Below are 22,021 nucleotides of genomic sequence, written 5' to 3'. Positions count from 1 at the left end.
CGTTTTGTTTTTTTTTTTTTCTGGGGGGAGGGGAGGGGATTATATCATACTCTTAAGTTTTATTGAATTTTGATGTTTACTAAAAATCTTAAGATTCTTTCACAGATTCTGCTGTCAAACTTTATATATATTTATACACTTGAACTTTTTGGCCCAAATAGAAGATGTGAGATACCCTCTTGTTGAATTTCATGTTCATCTCAGGCATCATTGCATCATTCAAACCTTCAAAGATCTTTTGAGCTCTTGATTTTGTCATCCCACCTCTGCCACCCTTCCAGTCTAAATATTTTTGAGAATCTGATGAACCTGTGCCCCGCATCCTCAGACAAAGTGCTGAAGCAAAGTGGAAGAGGACTGGTCTGGGAACAGAGCACCCCACCGTGACAGCGATCCACTAAGCATCAGTTCTGCAGTTTGGCTCTTCAACCATTTAATGAGACGTCTGGTCACTCTAGCATCTAGCATAAATCTCTTGGTTACTTTTTTTTAAATCAAATCTCTTTCTGAAGTCCACATACAAACTTTACCAAAGAAAGCCATGACTCTGCGGACTCACCCGCTCTTAAGGAACCCCTGCAGCATCCTGGTGATCACAGCTTCCTTTCCATTCCTTTGGTCACCAGCTCAAGGTCACCAGTAAACTGCTAACAACAAACAAAAACCCACTGGACTATAGATTTTAGGAATTACTTATTTCACCTTTAAAAAATAGGAACATTTGTCTAACTGCCTCTCCTGCTCTTTTACAACTCTTTAAAGAACACTGTACTTTGGAAACCTCATTTATAGATTTTCTTAGTGCCTGGGATATAATTTATCTAATGATGTTTTGCAATCTTTCTTTTTTAATCTACCTTAGTCTCTTTCTCCTTACCTTGTGGTTTCCTTTTGTCACATTTTTGCTCAAGCTAATTCCACTACTGGAAGTGGCTCCCTCTCAGCCTCTGCCTATATAAACCCTGTCCCTGATTTGGGCTACTTTTCACACAGTATAACATCGGTGGAGCTTTCCCAGAGGACCTCCATCATAAACGGTCTCTCCTTACTCTAAAATGTGACCCACTCACAGTCCTTACTACTTATGCCAAGAAAATGTACTGTGCAGCATGGCTGACTACCACTGTAGTCATGGCTGACTACAGTCATTAAATTATAAGGATTTAAAGTTATACATTATAGAGATGGAGGTCATGGGAGGAAGGGAATCCAGAAATCTGTTACCGTGTACATAAGTAAAGAGAGTACTCCATACTATCCTACTAATCCTAGCTATAAATTTTGATTTTCAAAAATTGACCTTACCACAATCTTCCCTCACCATTACTGAAATTGTTGGCTGGGGACAGGGATGCAGCCTGTGATTGTGGAACAGAGTGAAGCTCTCTGGCTCACGGAGAGGTCAAACCCTGGACTTGAATTCATTAATGCCAGGCTCCAACCAGTAAGGAAGCAATCCTATAAACAGCTCGGTCCGTAGGTAAAAGGATACTCCAATGTGCCTTCAGGTCTTCAATTTTTTTCAGGGATTCCTGGACTTCCTTCCATACCTGCTCATCACCAGTCAGCATATCAGCATCCTGTTCAGGCCACATAAAAAGAACAGAGGAAGACAAATTCCTCGATTAAAAAAATGGGCAAGAATAGACATTTCTCCAAAGATGATATTCAAATGACCAATGAGCACATGAAAAGATGCTCAACATTATTAGCCAATGGGGAAATGCAAATCAAAACCATAAGGAGATATCACTTTGCACCTACTAGGATGGTTATAATAAAAAAGATAATAAAATGTTGGTAAGGTTGTGGAGAAATTGGAATCCTCATACATTACTGGTAGGAAAGTAAAATAGTGTAGCCACTTTGGAAAACAGTCTGGCAGTTACTCTAAAAGTTAAACAGAGTTATTATATAACAATTCCACTCCTTCCATATATGTCCAAGAGAAATGAAAATATATGTTCATACAAAACTTATGCATAAATGTTCACCATTACATCATTCATAGTAACAAACAAAGTGGAAACAATCCAAATACCATCAACTGATGAATGGGTAAATAAAATGTGGCATAGTTACACAATGCAATGCTGGTTGACAATAAAAAGAACTGAAGTACAACATGTACAGCATAGATAAACATGAAGAACATGATGCTAAGTGAAAGAATTCACTAACAACCACATATTATATGATTTCACCAATATGAAATGCTCAGAACAGATAAATCCATACAGTTAAGTAGATTAGCAAAAGGCTAGGGCAGGAGGGTGGTAAATACACAGAATTGAGGAGGGACTGCTAATGATTTTTTAGGGGTGATGAAAATGTTTAAAAGCAATCCTGGCAATAGTTTTAATCATTTTCTGACGTGATGAAAAGCTACAAATCGCTACACAAAAAGCTATCAAATTGTACACTGTAACTGAATTGTATCCTACGTGAATTATGTCTCAGTAAAGTCTACATACATTCATAAATGTATGTATGAATGTATTCCTTGGTGGCGCTAGTGGTAAAGAACTTGTATGCCAACGCAGGAGATAAAGGAGACTCAGGTTCAATCCCTGGGTTGGGAAGATCCCCTGGAGGAGGCCATGGCAACCCACTCCGGCATTCTTGCCTGGAGAATCCCTTGGACAGAGGAGCCTGGTTGGCTACAGTCCATAAGTTCACAAAGAGTCAGACCTGACTGAAGCACCTTAGTGCACACGCATGTATGTATTTATCAGGAGAGAGAACAGAGGCAAGAGCAAAAATCATTTGTCAGGAGACCCATGAATAACACTTTAATCAAATATTGAGTCATCAATCAGAATGAGGATAGGGAAAAGATGACTACAATTATACCCACGTGAACCAATTTGATTACTACAAAAACTAAAAAAAAGTAATAATAATTTAAAAAGTAATTCCGAGCTTCACAGGTGTCTCAGTGGTAAAGAATCCACCTGCAATGCAGGAGCTGTGGGTTGGATCCCTGATCAGGGAAGATGATCCCACATGCCTCGGAACAACTGAACTATTGCGCCTGTGCTCTAGGGCCCGGGAGCTGCAAGTACTAAAGCCCGAGTGCCCTAGAGCCCTGCTCCACCACAAGACAAGCCACTGCAATGAGAAGCCTGAGTACCACGACTGAAGCGTAGCTCCCACATGCTGCACGCAGCTGGGGAAAACTTTATGAAGCAACAGAGCCCTGGCCCAGCCAAAAATAAACTAAAGTATTTTTAAAAAGGCAATTCAAAACGAAAGTAGGAGCTACCATTCATTCATTGTCCATCCTCCTACTGGGTCCTCTATTTTTCCTATACGTCTACATTTTAAGAGCTCAGCCACATGTGGCTGTGGCTCCCACACTGGGCAGTACAGATATATTAGAACAATTTTGTCATCACAGAAAGTTCTACTGGATGGTGCTGCTTTAAGGAACACGTGTACACCCATGGTGGATTCATGTTGATGTATGGCAAAATCAAGACAATACGGTAAAGTAATTAGCCTCTAATTAAAATAAATAAATTTAAATTAAAAAAATAAAAATAAAGAGGTTAATCAAAGGGTAAGAAAATCTGGGGCACTTCCCTGGAGGTCCAGTGGCTAAGACTCTGCACTCCCAATGCAAAGGGCCTGGGTTCGATCCCTGGATCAGAAACTAGATTCCACATGCCAAGACTAAAGATCCCACAATGAAGACCAAAGATCCCATGTGCTACAGTGAAGACCTGGGGCAGCCAAACAAGTTAATCAAAAAGGTAAGAAATTCACAGACTCTACTCAAACCCAGGTATTCCACATCCACTAGATTCTCAGTGGGGGTCAGGGAGAAGAACAATTCTAGGAAGTTATAGCAAATCACAGCCACTGTGGGGTGATGGTTAAACTGAAGGAGGGCAGACTTTTTCCAACTCTACATATCTCCCTAGAGATTCTTACGTACCTTCTAGGGAAGGTTTATATCGACAGAATGACCCCTGTGAGAATCACTGCCTGAGTTGTGTTACTAGTGGGAAGATACAAGTCACTCGGGTGTGAGGGCAGGGGGGAAAAAAAGAGGGCTACCAGGTACCACAGAAAAGAGATCTCAAGTACAAAGAGAAGCAGAGGGGCTATGTATGAGGAAATGTGTGTGTGTGTGTGTGTGTGTGTGTGTGTGTGTGTGAGAGAGTGTGTCTGTGAACAGGGCTTTATGAGTCTCTCTCTATATGTGCTCTACACATGTGTAAAATGACAGGATGGTTTTTAAAAATGGACTCTGCTTTGTTTAGGAGATTCTAAATAAGAACCTAGCTTTCTGTATGTTCAGGAGGGAAATAAAAACTCAATTGCTTTTAAAGAGGTAAACATCAATCTCCCTCCAAATACTCGCTCTAAGTCCATCTTCATCTCCTGAAGCCTCAGTTCCAACACATGACTCCAGAGCCCTGAGTAACTTCCCAGTGCCTCGCATATAAGACCACATATTAAATCTTGACAACCATGACCATTCTTGATTAAATTTTTGTTTTCTATTTCACTACTGGCAGTCAAACCTTAGGCTCTAAGCAAAATGTCTCACTTGTTAGTCCTTATGGTAGGGAGAAAAATGGATCCCCAAAGAAGTCCACATCCTGATCCTCTGAACCTGTGAATATGTTAGCTTACATGGCAAACAGGAATTAAGTTGCAAGCTGACTTTAAAGAAATCATCCTGGCCCACCCAGGTGGAGCCAGTGGAATCACAAGGGTCTTTAAAAGTGGAAAGAGGCAAAAGAGGTCAGAGCAATGCAATGTGAGGAGGACTCAACCTGCCTTTGCTGGCCTGGAAGATGGAGGAAGGGCCCCTCAGGTCAAGGAGTACAGGCAGCTTCCAGAAGTTGGAGGTCAGGGAAACGGATTGTAGCTTGGAGCCTCCAGAAAGAGGGTAGCCCTGCCAAGACCTTGATTTTAGCCAAATGAGGCTCATGTCAGGCTTCTGATCCATAGACTATGGATAAGAAGTTTGTGCTAAGTCACTAATTTTATGACAATTTGTTAGAGCAGCCACAGGAAATGAATACAGTCCACGACATACTTCTGCTTTTGTGACCACTGGAGTTTGGCACATGCCCTCCCAGTGCCTGTGAGGGTCCTAAGTTGCATCAGTAGTGCTGGACTCTTTGCAACGCTATGGACTGTAGCCCAGCAGGCTCCTCTGTCCATGGGATCCTCCAGGCAAGAATACTGGAGTGGGTTGTTATGCCCTCCTCCAGGGGATCTTCCTGACCCAACATCTCTTGTACCACCTACATTGGCAGGCAGGTTCCTTACCACTAGTGCCACCTGGGAAGCCCACCCTCTCAGTATCTGAAGGTAATTAATTTGATCACTCACCTATTCAATTAGTATCTACTGAGTGCTGTAGGCATTGCTCTAGGATAGAGAAGTAAATCTGATTTTGGTGTTGACCATTTGGTGATGTCCATGTGTATAGTCTTCTCTTGCGTTGTTGGAAGAGGGTGTTTGCTATGACCAGTGTGTTCACTTGGCAAAACTCTATTAGCTTTTTGCCCTGCTTCATTTTGTACTCCAAGGCCAAATTTGCCTGTTACTCCAGGTGTTTCTTGACTTCCTACTTTTGCATTCCAGTCCCCTATAATGAAAAGGACATCTTTTTTGGGCGTTAGTTTCAAAAGGTCTTGTAGGTCTTCATAAAACTATTCAACTTCAGCTTCTTCAGCATTACTGTTTGGGGCATAGACTTGGATTACTGTGATATTGAATGGTTTGCCTTAGAAATGAACAGAGATCATTCTGTCATTTTTGAGATTGCATCCAAGTACTGCATTTCAGACTCTTCTTGACTATGATGGCTACTCCATCATAGACTTCACCAGATGGACACCATAGACATCACCACATGGACATCGCCAGATGGTCAACACCAAAATTAGACTGATTATATCCTTTGCAGCCAAAGATGGAGAAGCTCTATATAATCAGCAAAAACAAGACTGGGAGCTGACTGTGGCTCAGATCATGAACTCCTTATTGCCTGATTTAGACTTAAATTGAAGAAAGTAGAGAAAACCACTAGACCATTCAGGTATGACCTAAATCAAATCCCTTATGATTATACAGTGAAAGTGAGAAATAGATTTAAGGAACTAGATCTGATAGAGTGCCTGATGAACTATGGACGGAGGTTCGTGACATTGTATAGGAGACAGAAATCAAGACCATCCCCAAGAAAACAAAATGCAAAAAAGCAAAATGGCTGTCTGAGGAGGCCTTACAAATAGCTGTGAGAAGAAGGGAAGTGAAAACCAAAGGAGAAAAGGAAAGATATACCCATTTGAATGCAGAGTTCCAAAGAATAGCATAGAGAGATAAGAAAGCCTTCCTAAGTGAACAATGCAAAGAAATGGAGGAAAACAATAGAATGGGAAAGACTAGAGATCTCTTCAAGAAAATTAGAGATACCAAGGGAATATTTCATGCAAAGATGGGCTCAATAAAGGACAGAAATGGTACGGACCTAACAGAAGCAGAAGATATGAAGAAGTGGCAAGAATACACAGAAGAACTGTACAAAAAAGATCTTCAGGACCCAAATAATCAATGATTGTGTGATCACTCACCTAGAGTTAGACATCCTGGAATGTGAAGTCAAGTGGGCCTTAGGAAGCATCACTACGAACAAAGTTAGTGGAGGTGATGGAATTCCAGTTGAGCTATTTCAGATCTAAAAGATGATGCTGTGAAAGTGCTGCTCTCAATATGCTAGCAAATGTGGAAAACTCAGCAGTGGCCACAGGACTGGAAAAGGTCAGTTTTCATTCCAATCCCAAAGAAAGGCAATGCCAAAGAATGCTCAAACTACAGCACAATTGCACTCATTTCACACGCTAGTAAAGTAATGCTCAAAATTCTCCAAGCCAGGCTTCAGCAATATGTGAACCATGAACTTCCAGATGTTCAAGCTGGATTTAGGCAGAGGAACCAGAGATCAAATTACCAACATCTGCTGGATCATCGAAAAAGCAAGAGAGTTCCAGAAAAACATCTATTTCTGCTTTATTGACTACGCCAAGCCTTTGACTGTGTGGATCACAATAAACTGTGGAAAATTCTTCAAGAGATGGGAATACCAGACCACCTGACCTGTCTCTTGAGAAACCTATATGCAGGTCAGGAAGCAACAGTCAGAAGTGGACATGGAACAACAGACTGGTTCCAAATAGGAAGAGGAGTACGTCAAGGCTGTATATTATCACCCTGCTTATTTAACTCTGATGTAGAGTACATCATGAGAAACGCTGGGCTGGATGAAGCACAAGCTGGAATCAAGATTGCCGGGAGAAATATCAATAACCTCAGATATGCAGATGACACCACCCTAATGGCAGAAAGTGAAGAAGAACTAAAGAGCCTCTTGATGAAAGTGAAAGAGGAGAGTGAAAAAGTTGGCTTAAAGCTCAACATTCAGAAAACGAAGATCGTGGCATCTGGTCCCACCACTTCATGGGAAATAGATGGGGAAACAGTGGAAACAGTGGCTGATTTTATTTTTCTGGGCTCCAAAATCACTGCAGATGGTGACTGCAGCCATGAAATTAAAAGATGCTTACTCCTTGGAAGAAAAGTTATGACCAACCTAGACAGCATATTAAAAAGTAGAGACATTACTTTGTCAACAAAGGCCCATCTAGTCAAGGCTAGGTTTTTCCAGTGGTCACGTATGGATGTGAGAGTTGGACTATAAAGAAAGCTGAGCACTGAAGAATTGATGCTTTTGAACTGTGGTGTTGGAGAAGACTCTTGAGAGTCCCTTGGACTGCAAGGAGATCCAACCAGTCCATCCTAAAGGAGATCAGTCCTGGGTGTTAATTGAAAGGACTGATGTTGAAGCTGAAACTCCAATACTTTGGCCACCTGATGCAAAGAGCTGACTCATTTGAAAAGACCCTGATGCTGGGAAAGATTGAGGGCGGGAGAAGGGGACACCAGAGGATGAGATGGTTGGATGGCATCACCAACTCAATGGACATGAGTTTGGGTAAACTTCAGGAGTTGGTGATTGACAGTGAGGCCTGGCGTGCTGCGGTTCATGGGGTCGCAAAGAGTCGGACATAACTGAGTGACTGAACTGACTGAGAAAAGTAAAAGACATTAGACAATCACAGTGTTTACAATGAGGAGGGAGGAGGAGCTCTGTGTATGACAGAATATACACACACACGTAAAAAATATATTTGTCAGAAAGAGAAACAAACAGGAAAGAGGGAAGGGGAACACTGGTCCCAGGGAGTTTAGGGTGATCAGGAAAGGCATTGCTGAGATGACTCATGAGTGGAGGAGGAGGTGAGGAGCAGAGACAAGAATTCTAGGGACAGTGAACAGTGAGTCCCACAGTACAGACGCAGGTGAGGCCTGAATGTTCCAGGAACGACAGGAGGCCAGTGCAGTTACAGTTCCTGGGCCGTCATTTGTGTGCATGTCACATCATCCTCATTTCAAAGATAAGTGAAAGTGTCAGTTGCTCAGGCAAGCTGGACTCTTTGTGACCCCATGGACTGTAGTCCGCCAGGCTCCTGTGTCCATGGGATTTCCCAGGCAAGAACACTGGAGTGAGTTGCCATTTCCTTCTCCAGGGGATCTTCCCGACCCAGGAATTGAACCCGGGTTTCCCTATATTGCAGGCCGGTTCTTTACCTCTTTGATTCTCCCAAATACCTAGCACAGAACCCTGTATGGAACAAAAGCTTACTTAAACTTTATCTGCAGAATGGCTCTGGAAGGAGAAAACGAACCTTTATATGATAACAATCGGAATAGCTCTTACATGTCTTTTTTATTCCTCTCACCATCCCTATAGGGCATCAATACCTATAATTTACACAGGTGGCACAAGATAGTCCTAAAGCTTAAGTAACCACTACAAATGTCCCTTCTACATCGAATTGCCAGAGGTAAGGTTCAAATCCAAGTCTGGCTGGCTCCAGAGCCCATGCTCTTTCCACCATCTTCATGTTTAATTTGAATTTGCTGTTTTCCTAGGCTTGCTTAAAAGGTGAAACTCATGTCTGTGAGACAGTAAGTTGAACATATATTCAACTCACTCAATTTAATTTAATTGATCATAGATCAAGTCCTATGATCTTCCTAGTCTTAGCACTTGGAAAAGGCAATGGACTCCTCCAGCATGGAACCCACAGTGGGAGCTATTCTTTCACCAAGCAGAGTGAGACCATGGCCCAAGGCAGAACAATCTCACATGGGAATTATATTCGCAACTAAATCCCCACCATTATCTGATTAACTGTTCTTTGGGTTGAGCCTTTGGCTTTATTTACTTAATAGAAGAGCAGGCAAGCTTGGAAATTGTTTCCAAACATTCAGAAACAATAGCCCTAGGGAGCGCTATATATTGGAGCTAGACATTCACTAACAGCTAACCATCCACACCTGGAGTGTTTCACCATGGTGACAGTCTCCACTTTCAGGTTCCCAACTGCCATGCCCTGACCCTCCCAATTCCATTCTCCCATAACTGCTCCTAAAATGGGGCCAGTCAGGAGGAGACCATTCAAAGGGGAGTGTGTGTGCGTATGTGTGTAATGTATATACACAGAGAGACTACTTAGGGAAGCGGAACTTAAATCTTCTCCTTTTTCAATTTGCAAATAGGAGTAAATTAGTGTGCTCTTTTCACAGCCCCTGAGGTATGAAATTAGTAAATTTATTTCATCATTTCTTATCCAAACGTATCAAAGATGTTTGCTATCATTTAGGAAAAAAAAGTTTTAATTCCTTTTCAAATTTCAGCTCTACCTTGTAAAAGGGGCTTGAATGAATGAGTCCTGAAATTTGTTTTCAGTGGTGTGAGAATATTTTATATATAAAATATATATTATATTATACATTATATATATGTATGTGTGTTTTTAAATCAAATGTAGTATTGCTGAGTGTTCTACAAATGATCAACATAACTCAGACTATAAGCAGAAGGACTCCGAAGAAGGTTCTCTCTGCTGGGAAGTGATGAAGAGAATTCAGAACGTGTTGGTTCCAGCCCCAACAGCACCCCTGTGTGTCCCTGTGACAGCCTCCTTTGTCTGCCCCCAGCTTCCTCACCAGTAAAACAAGAAGCTGGTCTCATGACCACCCGACCACTTTAGAGCCTAGAGCACTGCAGAGCTAGTTAGGCTCTTCTGGTGACCACTCCCCCACACAGCTCCAGAAGAGTCCTTAAAAAGCGACTCCATTTTAAACAATAAAAACATGGAAATAGTTCATCTAAGGCAGGACTGTGCCAGCTGTTCTCAGAATCTGGGTGGGAATGAATCTCCTGAATTTCTCCCTTCAACTACTCAAGCTCCTCTATCTGCCCCTGCCCTCTCAGCGGCCAGGTACAAACTCCTCCACAATTTGAATTACTGCTCTTGATATTTGATTCTTTCTCATTCATTCCCATTCCTTTCTCTCCCAGCCCCATCCCAAATCTGACCCATCCCCTGGCTCCATCTTACTGCCAGTACACCTACTCTTCCAAGTGGAATCTTTGCCCTTTGGATTCTGTCAGGACTAGGATTGGAGTTTTCTGCTCTTTCCTTGCCACTTCCCAGTTGGCGCTAGTGGTAAAGAACCCATCTGCCAATGCACGAGACATTAGAGATGTGGGTTTGATTGAAGTCAGGAAGATCTCCGGAGAAGAAAATGGCAACCCACTCCAGTATGCTTGCCTGGAGAATCCCATGGCGGACTACAGTCCATGGGGTTGCAAAGAGTCTTAGATTGCCATTTCCATTCATTTCTCCAGCTTTCTTCCCATTTGTCCTTTAGGAGACAGTCTCAAATGTTCTCAGGAAATCTTGTCTATCCACCCTCTGAGGCAGCCCAGCCCTCCTGAAGCATCATAGCCACTCTGCAAACCTCTCTTTAAAATAAAAAAAAATAATAATAATTTTCTTTATGTATTCATTTATTTATTTTTGGCTGCGCTGGGTCTGTATTGCTGTGCCGCCTTTCTCTAGTTGCGGCAAGCCAAGGTTATTCTCTCCTGGTGTGCAGGCTTCTCATTGCAGTGACCTCTCTTGTGGAGTATGGGCTCCAGGGCGTGTAGGCTCGATAGTTGTGGCCCCACCCCACCGGGGTTAGCTGCCCTATGGCATTTGAGATCTTCCTGGTTCATAGATCAAACTTATGCCTCCTGCACTGGCAGGAGGATTCTTTACCACTGAGCCACCAGGGAAACCGTGCAAACCTCTCTCTTAGCACCAAGGTGTCATTAATGATCTAATGTTTCCTCAGTTAGCTCAGAACTCCTTGAGGGACCTGGACCTAATCATATCTATTCCCCGTGCCATCGAGTTATTCAGTAAGTGTCTGGTGACAGAGTAAATGAATGCAGAGAGAGGAAACATCTACAATCCACAGGTAACAGTATTAGAAGAATAAAATAACTTGGACTTCCTTGGTGATCCAGTGGTTACGAATCAACATGGGTTCAATCCCCAGTCTGAGAAGATCCCTCATGCTGTGGGGCAACTAAGCCCACTTGCATCACAACTACTGAGCCTGCGCCCTAGAGTCTGGGCTCCACAACGAGAGAAGCCACAGCAATGAGAAGCCTGCGCGCCACAGCTAGAGAGCTGCCCCTGCTCGCCACAGCTAGAGAAAGCCCGAGAACAGCTGCGAAGACCCAGCACAGCCAAAAATGAATAAATACATTTTTTTAAACTACAAAAATAAAAGAACAAAATACCTTAATTCTGCAACAACAAGGACAATCTCAGCCGAGGAAACAGAAGATTATTCTCTTTCCTCCATATTTCTATCTTGACTTATTTCTAATACTACTATGTCACAGTTATGTTGGAAAATGGCATGTTCTTACTGGAACTGTTGGTATTTACCAAATGACTAGATATCCGTCTAGAACCTAAAGGTGATCTCTACCCCAGCATATGGAATTCCACACAGGCTCACGACCTGTGTTCCCAGACAGCAGCATCAAGACTGTTTCCAAGTGAGCTCTGTTGACTCCCCTGGCTTCTACCTCCAACATCACCCCGAGCCTCCTGCCACTCAGTTGGCAGACAGGCCCCTGCCCTCAACTATCCATGGATGGATCAGCAAAGCCATCCAATTTCCCCCATGCAAAGCTGCTCAACAAATAAACGTTTTTCCCTTAAGAGTAAAAAATAGGTACCAGATGATACGAGACAATCCACTACATCAAAGGGTGTCAGTCCACACAGTTGCATTCAGTTGGCCAAATGCTTCCTCTGGGTTTCAGGGTAGGCAGCATCCCTGCCAGCTGCCAGTGGTCCCTGATAGATTTGGAAATCTGAGTCTCTTTAATAGAGTAAAGCTGGAATCCAGCAGGACTGGCTGAGCACATCCTTGGGGAAGTGGCCAGTGGCTCTATCAGGTTCAAACATCAGAGGCAGCCATCCAGACCTACTCTGCATCTGGAACACTTACACAGATGTGTTCACTTGGCTCACAAGCATTTGATGTTGAAACTCTTGCACTGGGTTAATTTCAGATGGTTCACATTAAGAGGAAAAGGAGAAAGGCAATCTGCTTCTCTGTACTTCCTGTTATCCAATCCTCATGCAAACTCTAATTAGATTGGATTGAAGAGAGATGAGTACAGGATGGGCAATAAAATTACTGAACACATAAACTTTTCCAGTAATTCAATAATTCTAGCGTCTTAAAAGAAGAAGTTTTTTTGTGGTCTGTTTTGTTTCTACAGCAAAATGAGGCTCAAATATAGTGTCTGCACTTAGGAGAGAAATTGGAAAGTCCTGAAATCAAAATTATGGGAGAAACAAAGTTTAATTTGCAGTGCTTTTTACTGAGGTCCTCTGGTTCATAGATAATATACTGAGACTAATAGATTAATATGGGCTTCCCTGGTGGTTCAAATGGTAGAGTCCAAGTGCAATATGGGAGACCTGCATTCAATATCTGGGTTGGGAAGATCCCCTGGAAAAGGGAACGGCTACCCATGCCAGTATTCTGGCCTGGAAAATTCCATGGACAGATAAGGCTGGCTGGGTACAGTCCATGGGGTTGCAAAGAGTCAGACACAACTGAGCAAGTTTCACTCACTCACTCACTCAATAGATTAATATACAACATCATTCAAAATCTTTATGATCCACAGGAAACAGCTCCACAGGAACCAATTTCCACCTCTTTAAAAAAAAAACAAAAAAACTGAAAACATTTCAGATTTAACTTGAGGGGGAAAATAGCTCTTTCATAAAGTGGAAACATGGTTAAAAATAGAGCATTCACTCTTATTCATATCAACCACAAACCAGTCAGTGGGCATTATGGACAGAGAAGAAGAAAAAGAATGTTCTCTCAGTGAAGCATGCTCAACTTGCAGAATGTTCTAATTAGCAATTAACAAGCAACGGTACACAATAATTAGAACTTAGTGAAAGGAACACTGGATTTAGTCCTAAAATGAATTTCACTCCATAGCTGAGTGATATTGGCAAGATATTTAATCTAGCTAAAGCTAAGTTTTTCAGTGGTAACAATCCTGAGTGGATACACATTCTAACCTTTACTAGATGCACTAATGTCATGAATGGCATCATGCCCTGAGTTTTCACTTCCCATCCTAGAAATCAGGGGTCTGACTGGAGTCTGTTTTGTTGGTGGGAGGGAGAAAAAGTCTCACCCTCATGAAGGAGGGAGAAAATTACAATGTAATCAAGAACCACTCTGCTCACCCCCACATCTCTGTGTATTTCATTCCCTCTGCCTGGAAGGCTCTTCCTCAACTGAGTCATCCAGACAAACTCCTCTCATGCATCAAGAACCTATGCCCTCCACAGGCACAATCCCCTGTATATCTTCCACTGGGTTCCGTGCTAACTGTAGCTACGGGTCACGCTGATGCAGATGAAAAGGATGTCATTCAGATATGCATGGAGAACAATCACCTTGCAAAGTTTCTTTCTTTCATCTTCTTCATAAAATGCTGAAATCTCAGTGCCTGCAAGGGATGTGCACCAAGAATCTACAGCCAGGCTCGAAACTCTGCATCTCCAAGAGCCTGACCGAAGCTCTAGCCTCCTGCCCCCTCGTGGCCCCCAAGCTGGCTGACCCCAGAAGAGAGGTCTTCTTCTCAGGTTGGCAGGCCTCCTCCAGATAGCCAGTCCTGTCACTGGCTTGGATCCAGGTGAGGAGCATTTGGGCAACTAGGAGCACTAAGCCCAGTCCAAACAAGCGCTGATGCTGAAGAGAAGGTTCATGAGACCACCTGGGCCCACGGCAGTGCCGTCCACTTCACCTCCACTGATCCTGTTCCCACTGCTGCTGTCAGCATTTGCCAATGCCCATTTCATTCAATTTGCCATAACTCTACTGCAGCTACAGATTTCCACAAGGCCATACACTGCGACCAACTGCAAGGCCAAGGTTACACGTACAGGAACACAGAGTTGCCAGAAGGAAGGGGCATGCCCCTTCAGGGCTTCTAGGAAAGTGATCAAAGCCTTGAGTGTGACTAAGAACCACTGGCCTTTCCCAGCTGTGACCTTAATAGCTCCCCTCCCTCTGTGCTCGGTGTTCCCACCACTGCGACTAAAACTCCTTCTCTGAGAATTAAACTCATTTGCTTATATAAAATCATGTCAATTTACAGAAAATAAAAAAACAGCATCCGCACACTTGGGGGAGTTTGAAAGCCTACCTATGTCAGTGGTGCTTGCTGGAAATCTGCCTTTAATGACACCATGTGTGAAAAACTGGCTTCCCAGGGGGCACAGTGGAAAAGAATCCACCTGCCAATGCAGGAGACGCAAGAGCCATGGGTTCCATCCCTGGTTCAGGAAGATCCCATGAAGAAGGAAATAGCAACCCACTCCAGTATTCTTGCCTGGAAAATTTTGTGGACAGAGGAGCCTGGAGGGCTGAGTCCATGGGGTCGCAAAGAGTCGGACAGGACTGAGCACGCGTGCATGCACATGTGAAAAACTAGCATGACTAGCTGATATGCAAAGGCAAGTAAAGATTGCATGAAGACACTGAAGTAGCAAATACCTCTCCCACAAAAAAGACACGTTCTTGAGAGTATATAATGGGGTTATCTGAAGCAGAAGGCTACTGGCTCTGTTTGCAAAAGCACACTTAAGCAGAATTTGTTGCAATTCCTAGCAGAGTCCTGCCAATCCTGTCATATAACCACCACAAGGAGGAAGGTTTGAGACTGGGAAAAACACAAATTATCTTACAGGAAAAATTGTCCAAATGGCAACCCTCATTAAGGTAAAGCATACCCCCAAATCTCAGGGCAGGTGTTATTTAAGGGAGACACAAACAACAGCCCTCACCTCTGTCTGCTACACCTCCATCTCATCATTCCTTCTTTAGGAATAGCTGCTTTCACTTTCCTCTGCAAACAGAGGAAGATGCTTGAAATTGCAGCTGAACAGACCCAAGTTAAGTATAGGGGCAATGTTCTAAGAGCGGCAGTTACAATGAACTAGATGAGGCTCTTCCAAAGACAGTTATAAATAAGATGAACAATGGGCATAAGGGAGTGTGTGACAGGCAGCACCGTGAAATGGAAACAAGGAGGCTGGAGCCCCAAGCCCAGCTCTGCTGCTGGCCAGCTGTGTACCCAGGAGGCTACCAGAGCTTCCTGGCTCAGCTTCCCCAGGTGAGAACCTGATTAAAGTTACCATGGAGATGGAAACCTATCATTCCACTCCATTAGTCACCTGTGTCTGTGGTGTCTGCACGAAGAGAGACCTGAAATTCGGAAGGGTAAGACTTTGAAATTTGTGGTTGTGCAACAGGTTACAAACACCTTCATCCTATTTTTTTCCTTCATTCTATTTTAAGCTGATTTTTCTCACTATAAAATATACCAGTCAGAGCAGACAAAGTATGCAGAGGACTGAGCAAAGACTAGACCCAACCCAGTAGAGCCCTCTACCAAACCCAGAACTTGACAGTGACTATTTAATCCACACATCTCCCTGAACACTTGTATGTATAATGATTAGTGTTGGGAACATTCCAAACTCACACGAGAACATGGCATTTGCTTATCTCCTAAAGCAAGTACATCAGATTATTTCATCTGTGATCTCAAACTGGGGGCTTCCCTGGTGGCTCAGATGGTTAAGAATCTGCCTGAAATGTGGGAGACCCTGGGTTGGGAAGATGCCCTGGAGAAGTAAATGGAAACCCACTCCAGTATTCTTGCCTGGAGAATCCCATGGACAGAGGAGCCTGGCGGGCTACAGTCCATGGGGACACAAAGAGTCAGACACGACTGACTAACTCTCAGACTTAGGGAGTAATTTAGTTGGGGCTCACACTAACAATTTCAGATAATGAGTCCTGAACAGAAGTCTAGATGTACTCTTTTAGGAGGTAATCATAAGGGCAACCAAAGGAAATGATTTAATGTGACATCAGAATCTGTCCCTTAACCCCAGTTAATGCACTTTTCATTAGTACCCCCTACCTTTTCAGAGCTGGCTTGCACAAATTCACCAATTCTTACTAACACCTTGTAAGGCAGGACTGAAATCGACAGACTGTGCCACACAGGCAGATGTTCCAAAGAAATGTCCCAATTTGAGGGGAAGAATTATCTTTAATATCTCAGTCATATTTTCAGAAATAAAGAGCCCAGAATTGCATTTGTCTCCCAGTGGAAAAAAGCCAGCGCTCCTCCAGTTCTTCTAAAATAATTCTCTTGTCTGTGAATTAATTCATAAAGAGCTCTGTTCCTGGAAGCTGGCAGGAATTGGGATGGGGAGGGTCATTCCAGCGGGCATTACTCATAAGCTAAGGGTCTGGCAGGGAGACCACTCCTTCTAAGGTCTGGGAGAGGAGGTGACCACAGTTCAACTTTTTTTTCCCCCACCTCAAACCGACAAGAGACCCTTTACAAAATCACCAGGACCCAGATGCTCTCCCTAGCAACCGTGCCTATCCTGGAAGTGAAGTGCTGGCCGAAGTTATGGTGAGCGTTCCCTGGCATAAAAGCACACATCTGCATTTTATGTTCCAGGAAACTCCAATCTGGCCCTTGGCCAGGGGACCTTTTTATAATGTCAAAGATAAAAGCACCGGCTATGTTCGGTACCCTACCCCCACCTCCATTTTCCTGTAACCATCTCATAAACCAAGCAGGCATTACTGTTAACAGAGCCTTCCAGACAAAAGTCTGATGGGGCTTCATAAACATAACCAGACAATGACCAGAGAGGTCCCCACTTCACAGGAAGAAAAAGAGGCACTGAAAGGGACAAGTGATCTCATGGAGGGCACGCTGGAAATCCTGGGTAAAACCGGAAACACACTGCAGCATATACTCAGCATACTCCTGCTTCCAAAGAATACCCACTGAATCTCCTGAACCATGAGTATCTTTCAGGTGGACCCGGTTTGTGGGCAATGTCAAATCTCAATTCTGCCCCAACTAGTACAGGTATAGGTATAGTCTGAACGCTGATGTCTGATAAGGACCCTATCAAATTCTGGGTGTCCAAACGACATTTTGGGTGTATACAAGAGAACCTAATCCTCTTTTCATACCTCTTGCCCCAGGGAATGCTATGATGCCAGTTATAGAGGATTTATAAAATCATGATGTCTTAATCAGTTTTTATTTTCTTTGTGAGTCATACTCAATGGGTCAAAGTACACAGCCCCAGCTATTTTCCTTTAACATTGCTAATTTACTATTTGTTTAACTTCCTAGATTACTTGAAAGTAAGATTTTAATATTACTCAATGCTCATCATCAATTAAAATAGGCATGGAATTCCCTTCTGGAAGTAGACAAATGTGGAATATCCCTCTTGCTCTGTACAAGTGTAGACAGAACCTCATTCAGAGAGTTCTCAGAGACTTCTCATTCACACGTGAGGGAACCTGCTTTTCATCACCAGTGGGAGATGACTCTGTGGAACATGCCAGTTTTATATCTATCAGGGGCTTTAGTTCACTCTAGGCATCTATAGGGGCTTCTCAGGTGGCTCAGCAATAAAGGATTCTGCCTGCCGAGGAAGGAGCCTCGGGTTCAATCCCTGGGTCAGGAAGATCCCCTAGAGGAAGAAATGGCAACTCACACCAGTATTACTGCCTGGGAAACCCCACGAATAGAGGAGCCTGGTGGGCTACAGTCCATGGGGTAGCAAAAGAATCGGACACAACTAAGCGACTAAACTACCAACCACCAACCAAGGCATCCACAGAACGCCCACTTCCTGCCTCACTAGAAATGTGTAAGAGCAGAGGCCCCCATGCCCACGCCTGCACCACAAGGAATGTGCTTTAAGGAATACCAAGGTCTCTGACTTTGCTCCAAACTCGGACCTATTGTTCCTCCATGGGGGCAGGGATGGCAGAAAAGGAGGAGGTGAAATAAACATGAAGTTGGACGGGGAGGAGGGGAAGCCAGTCATGGTGAGGTTTTCACATGAGCAGATAAATAACCTTTCTTTGCTGCAACTACAATTCAGCCAAGAAACCAACACACATTTGTTTAACCTCCAGGAAGACCAGTGACACTTCTGTCATCTAGGTTTCCTGATGCTCATAACAGATATTAGAACCACTTTCCCATGTCTCCACTCCCTTTTTTAATGTGTTTTCATTTTATAACAAAGCACCTATAGTCTTGATAATGAGGGCACATTCATCATTAAACTATTGGGAAACTGTAAGCTTGTAAAATTTTTGATAATCATTTAAGTTCACATTTGCTGTACCCATTTCTATTCGTACCATGGCACCACTTCCCCATCCTGAACAAAATCTGAGAGCGTGATGCTAAAGTAGCTGTTGAGCATTTCCCAACAGGAAACAGAACTACAGAATCGACCTTACACAGCTAGCATCAGGACTAAACAAAATACAGGGCGTGTCAAGTGCTCAGCATGGCAACCGCCTCACAGTAACTGCTAAACAGACACACACACAAGCTGTATCATAACAGAAGGTGGACAAGAGCAGACAACCCCAGGACAGTCCCAGAGAGGAGCAGTCACCCAGGAGACCGTAAGGAAGGGAGTGCTGAATGACTGCGGCTTTCAGGAAAGGTTCTGGGCTCAGTGAGCAGGAAGCAAGCACGAAGGGATTTACAGCTTGGGGTGAGTGGTATGAGATCAACAGATAACACAGAGAACAGAGCTACATGATTCTAAGGTTTCTCCCCCTTTCGTTTCTCCCCAGAGAAATTATTCTCAAACAGGACAGAGCAGAACAAGGTATCTTAAGGAAAGTTCTTATGTTTAATTCCAGGTGAACTAATATCCAGGGTAGTCAAAGAACTTTGCAGAGACAGCATGAAACAATTATTATTCCTCTGATGAACTGGAGGAAAGGGAGTGGCAGCAGAAGCCCAAAGCGGTGGCATAAGAGGTCCCAAAAAAACACAAACAAAAATAAAAGTGTGCATAATACACACATAAGCCCCCTCCCATCAGGTAACTCAGTGTCTTTCTTTGGCTAATGCTTACTGAGACTTCAAAGGATAAAGTAGTATTCCTGAGTATACCAGCAGGGGAACAGGAAGAACAAACCTTGCAGTCTGCACTCATCTCCTCACAGAGGCTGTACAAGCACACAGGCTGAACATTACTAATAACATATATTTCTACTTCAACAAGTATTTAGGTCTTTCATGATGTTCTGAGGGCAAGGTAATAAAAAGCTGAGATCTATGCTACAAAATAGTGCCTGCCATTAATAACACCGTACTGTACACTTAAAATTTGCTAAGAAGGTAGCTCTCATGTTGTGTTCTTTCACAAAAGCTTAATAAGTGTAGTAAAAGGAAAGTTTTGGAGGTGACGGACATGTTTATAGCATAGATTGTGGTGACTGTTTCACTGGTGTGTACTTATCTCTAGATCCATTCAGTTGTATGCAGTAAATATGTACAGCTTTTTGCATGTCAATCATACTTCAATAGACCAATTTTTTTTTTTAAGAAAACATAATGAAATCTGGTTAGGATGAGAATGCATGTATAGATTCCAGTCTGACTGACCAATCAACCATGTCTTAGGACTAAATGAAGTCAACCTTGGACCACTCATTGGTAGGAATTCTTTTCCTTATTTTACACATAAGGCTGAATTTCAGAGATCTGGCTAGCTGCAGGGGAAAAAATGCCAATAACATTTATTGAGATTTATGGAAAATTCCATGGACGGAGGAGCCCATGGGGTCGCTAAGAGTCAGACACGACTGAGCAACTTCACTTTCTCTTTTCATCTTCATGCATTGGAGAAGGAAATGGCAACCCACTCCAGTGTTCTTGCCTGGAGAATCCCACAGATGGGGAAGCCGTCTATGGGGTCACACACAGTTGGACATGACTAAAGCGACTTAGCAGCAGCATTGAACTAGTTACTTTAAGTGCTTTACCTCATTAAATCATTTCAAGAAGGTAGAAGGTAAACACCACTCAGTCCCTAATTTATAGATAAGACTGCAGCTGAGAAAGATGAGGTAACATCTTCAAGTTCAAGTAGCTAGAGAGTAATGGAGATGGAACTGATCTTCTGGTTGTTTAACTGATGGCCTGAGTGCTCTGTGCTACCCTGTACTGGGCTTAGTCCTGCCAGGCTCCTCTGTCCATGGGATTCTCCAGGCCAGAATACCGGAGTGGGTTACCATGCCCTCCTCCAGGGGATCTTCCCAACCCAGGTATCAAACCAGGGTCTCCTGCATTGAAGGCAGATTCTTTACTAGCTGAGCTACCAGGAAAGCCCCCTGTACTACTCCACCTGCCTCCAATACTCTGATGGGTGGAGTAAGGATGCTATTTACTCTCTACATCCTTTTCCCAATGCAGGAGATGAAAGAGATGTGGGTTGGATCCCTGGGTAAGGAAGAGCCCCTGTAGGAGGTCATGGCAACCCACTCCAGTATTCTCACCTAGAGAATCCCGTTGACAGGGTAGCCTGGTAGGCTACAGTCCATGGGGTCAGACACAACTGAATTGATTTAGCACACACGCACTCTTGCACATGCTCCACCAAGCAGAACTAGAACTCTAATGTGAGTTTAAAAAGACAAGTTTGAATTCATGAGGTTAATTAACTTGATAATCACAGTTGCCTGGGAGTGAAATGGTCTACCCAAAGACACTGAGTGTGCTAAGATCTCCATCAAAAATGGGTTCACATTGAGTTCTATACCCACCAGCAGGAATTACCCCAAAGAGGTTCCTGCCCTGGTTGGGCAAGGCCTTTAAGGTCCTTTCTAGTCCTGGGCTTACAGGTCTCTATGAAACTACTCTCTTACACTTTGTTAATTATAAAAAACAAAGATATCCAACAGGGTAATGTGAATAATACTTATGCTCCTGTGGTTGTAAGTCATGTCTGACTCTTTGCAACCCCATGGACTGTAGCCCACCAGGCTCCTTTTTCATGGCATTTCCCAGGCAAGAATACCGGAGTGATTGCTGTTTCCTTATGCTCCTGATCAGCTTAGAAATATCACATATCTTGGTACACACCACCCTGTGTGAATAAAGTCTAGTTTCACACACGGTGGAAATGTGTGCTTTCTGAGAGGAAAGTATGCAAGGGGCTCAGACAGGGGGTCTCATGACTAGGTCACTGCAATGCACCCGGTCTCTCTGGGTGGTTTACATGCAGGTTTGTAAGCGTTGGTGTTGGGAACTGCGATAGGTCATGTTCCAACCTAGAAACTTTTGGAGGAAAAATAGGTGAGAATATTCCTTCCTGAAGCCCATCATTTACACTATTTTGAAGCTGTTTTACAAGCAAAAGTCATTTCAAAGCTTCTAGTGATGCAGTTACTTGGCATATCCTGTAGAGCTTCAGTTCAGTTCAGTTGCTCAGTTGTGTCCGACTCTTTGTGACCCCATGAATCGCAGCATGCCAGGCCTCCCTGTCCATCACCAACTCCCAGAGTTCACTGAGACTCACGTCCATCGAGTCAGTGATGCCATCCAGCCATCTCATCCTCTGTCGTCCCCTTCTCCTCCTGCCCCCAATCCCTCCCAGCATCAGAGTCTTTTCCA

General features: G+C 43.5%; 1 protein-coding gene across 3 annotated transcripts in view; it reads right to left on the bottom strand.

Moving 5' to 3' along the window:
• Positions 1-22,021, bottom strand: part of SMYD3 (SET and MYND domain containing 3) — a 748,778-nt gene that overhangs the window by 110,854 nt on the left and 615,903 nt on the right. For all 3 annotated transcript variants that reach the window (XM_010852898.1, XM_010852900.1, XM_010852901.1), the window contains one exon: positions 1,493-1,580. In XM_010852898.1, coding sequence (XP_010851200.1) covers positions 1,493-1,580 — 88 coding nt within the window. The remainder of the gene's footprint in view (positions 1-1,492; positions 1,581-22,021) is intronic.

Source organism: Bison bison, unplaced genomic scaffold (genome assembly GCF_000754665.1).
Source record: "Bison bison bison isolate TAMUID 2011002044 unplaced genomic scaffold, Bison_UMD1.0 scf7180017864317, whole genome shotgun sequence".
Classification (NCBI taxonomy): domain Eukaryota; kingdom Metazoa; phylum Chordata; class Mammalia; order Artiodactyla; family Bovidae; genus Bison; species Bison bison.
The sequence above is the reverse complement of the archived record's forward strand: the minus strand, read 5'-3'. Positions and strand labels throughout refer to the sequence as shown.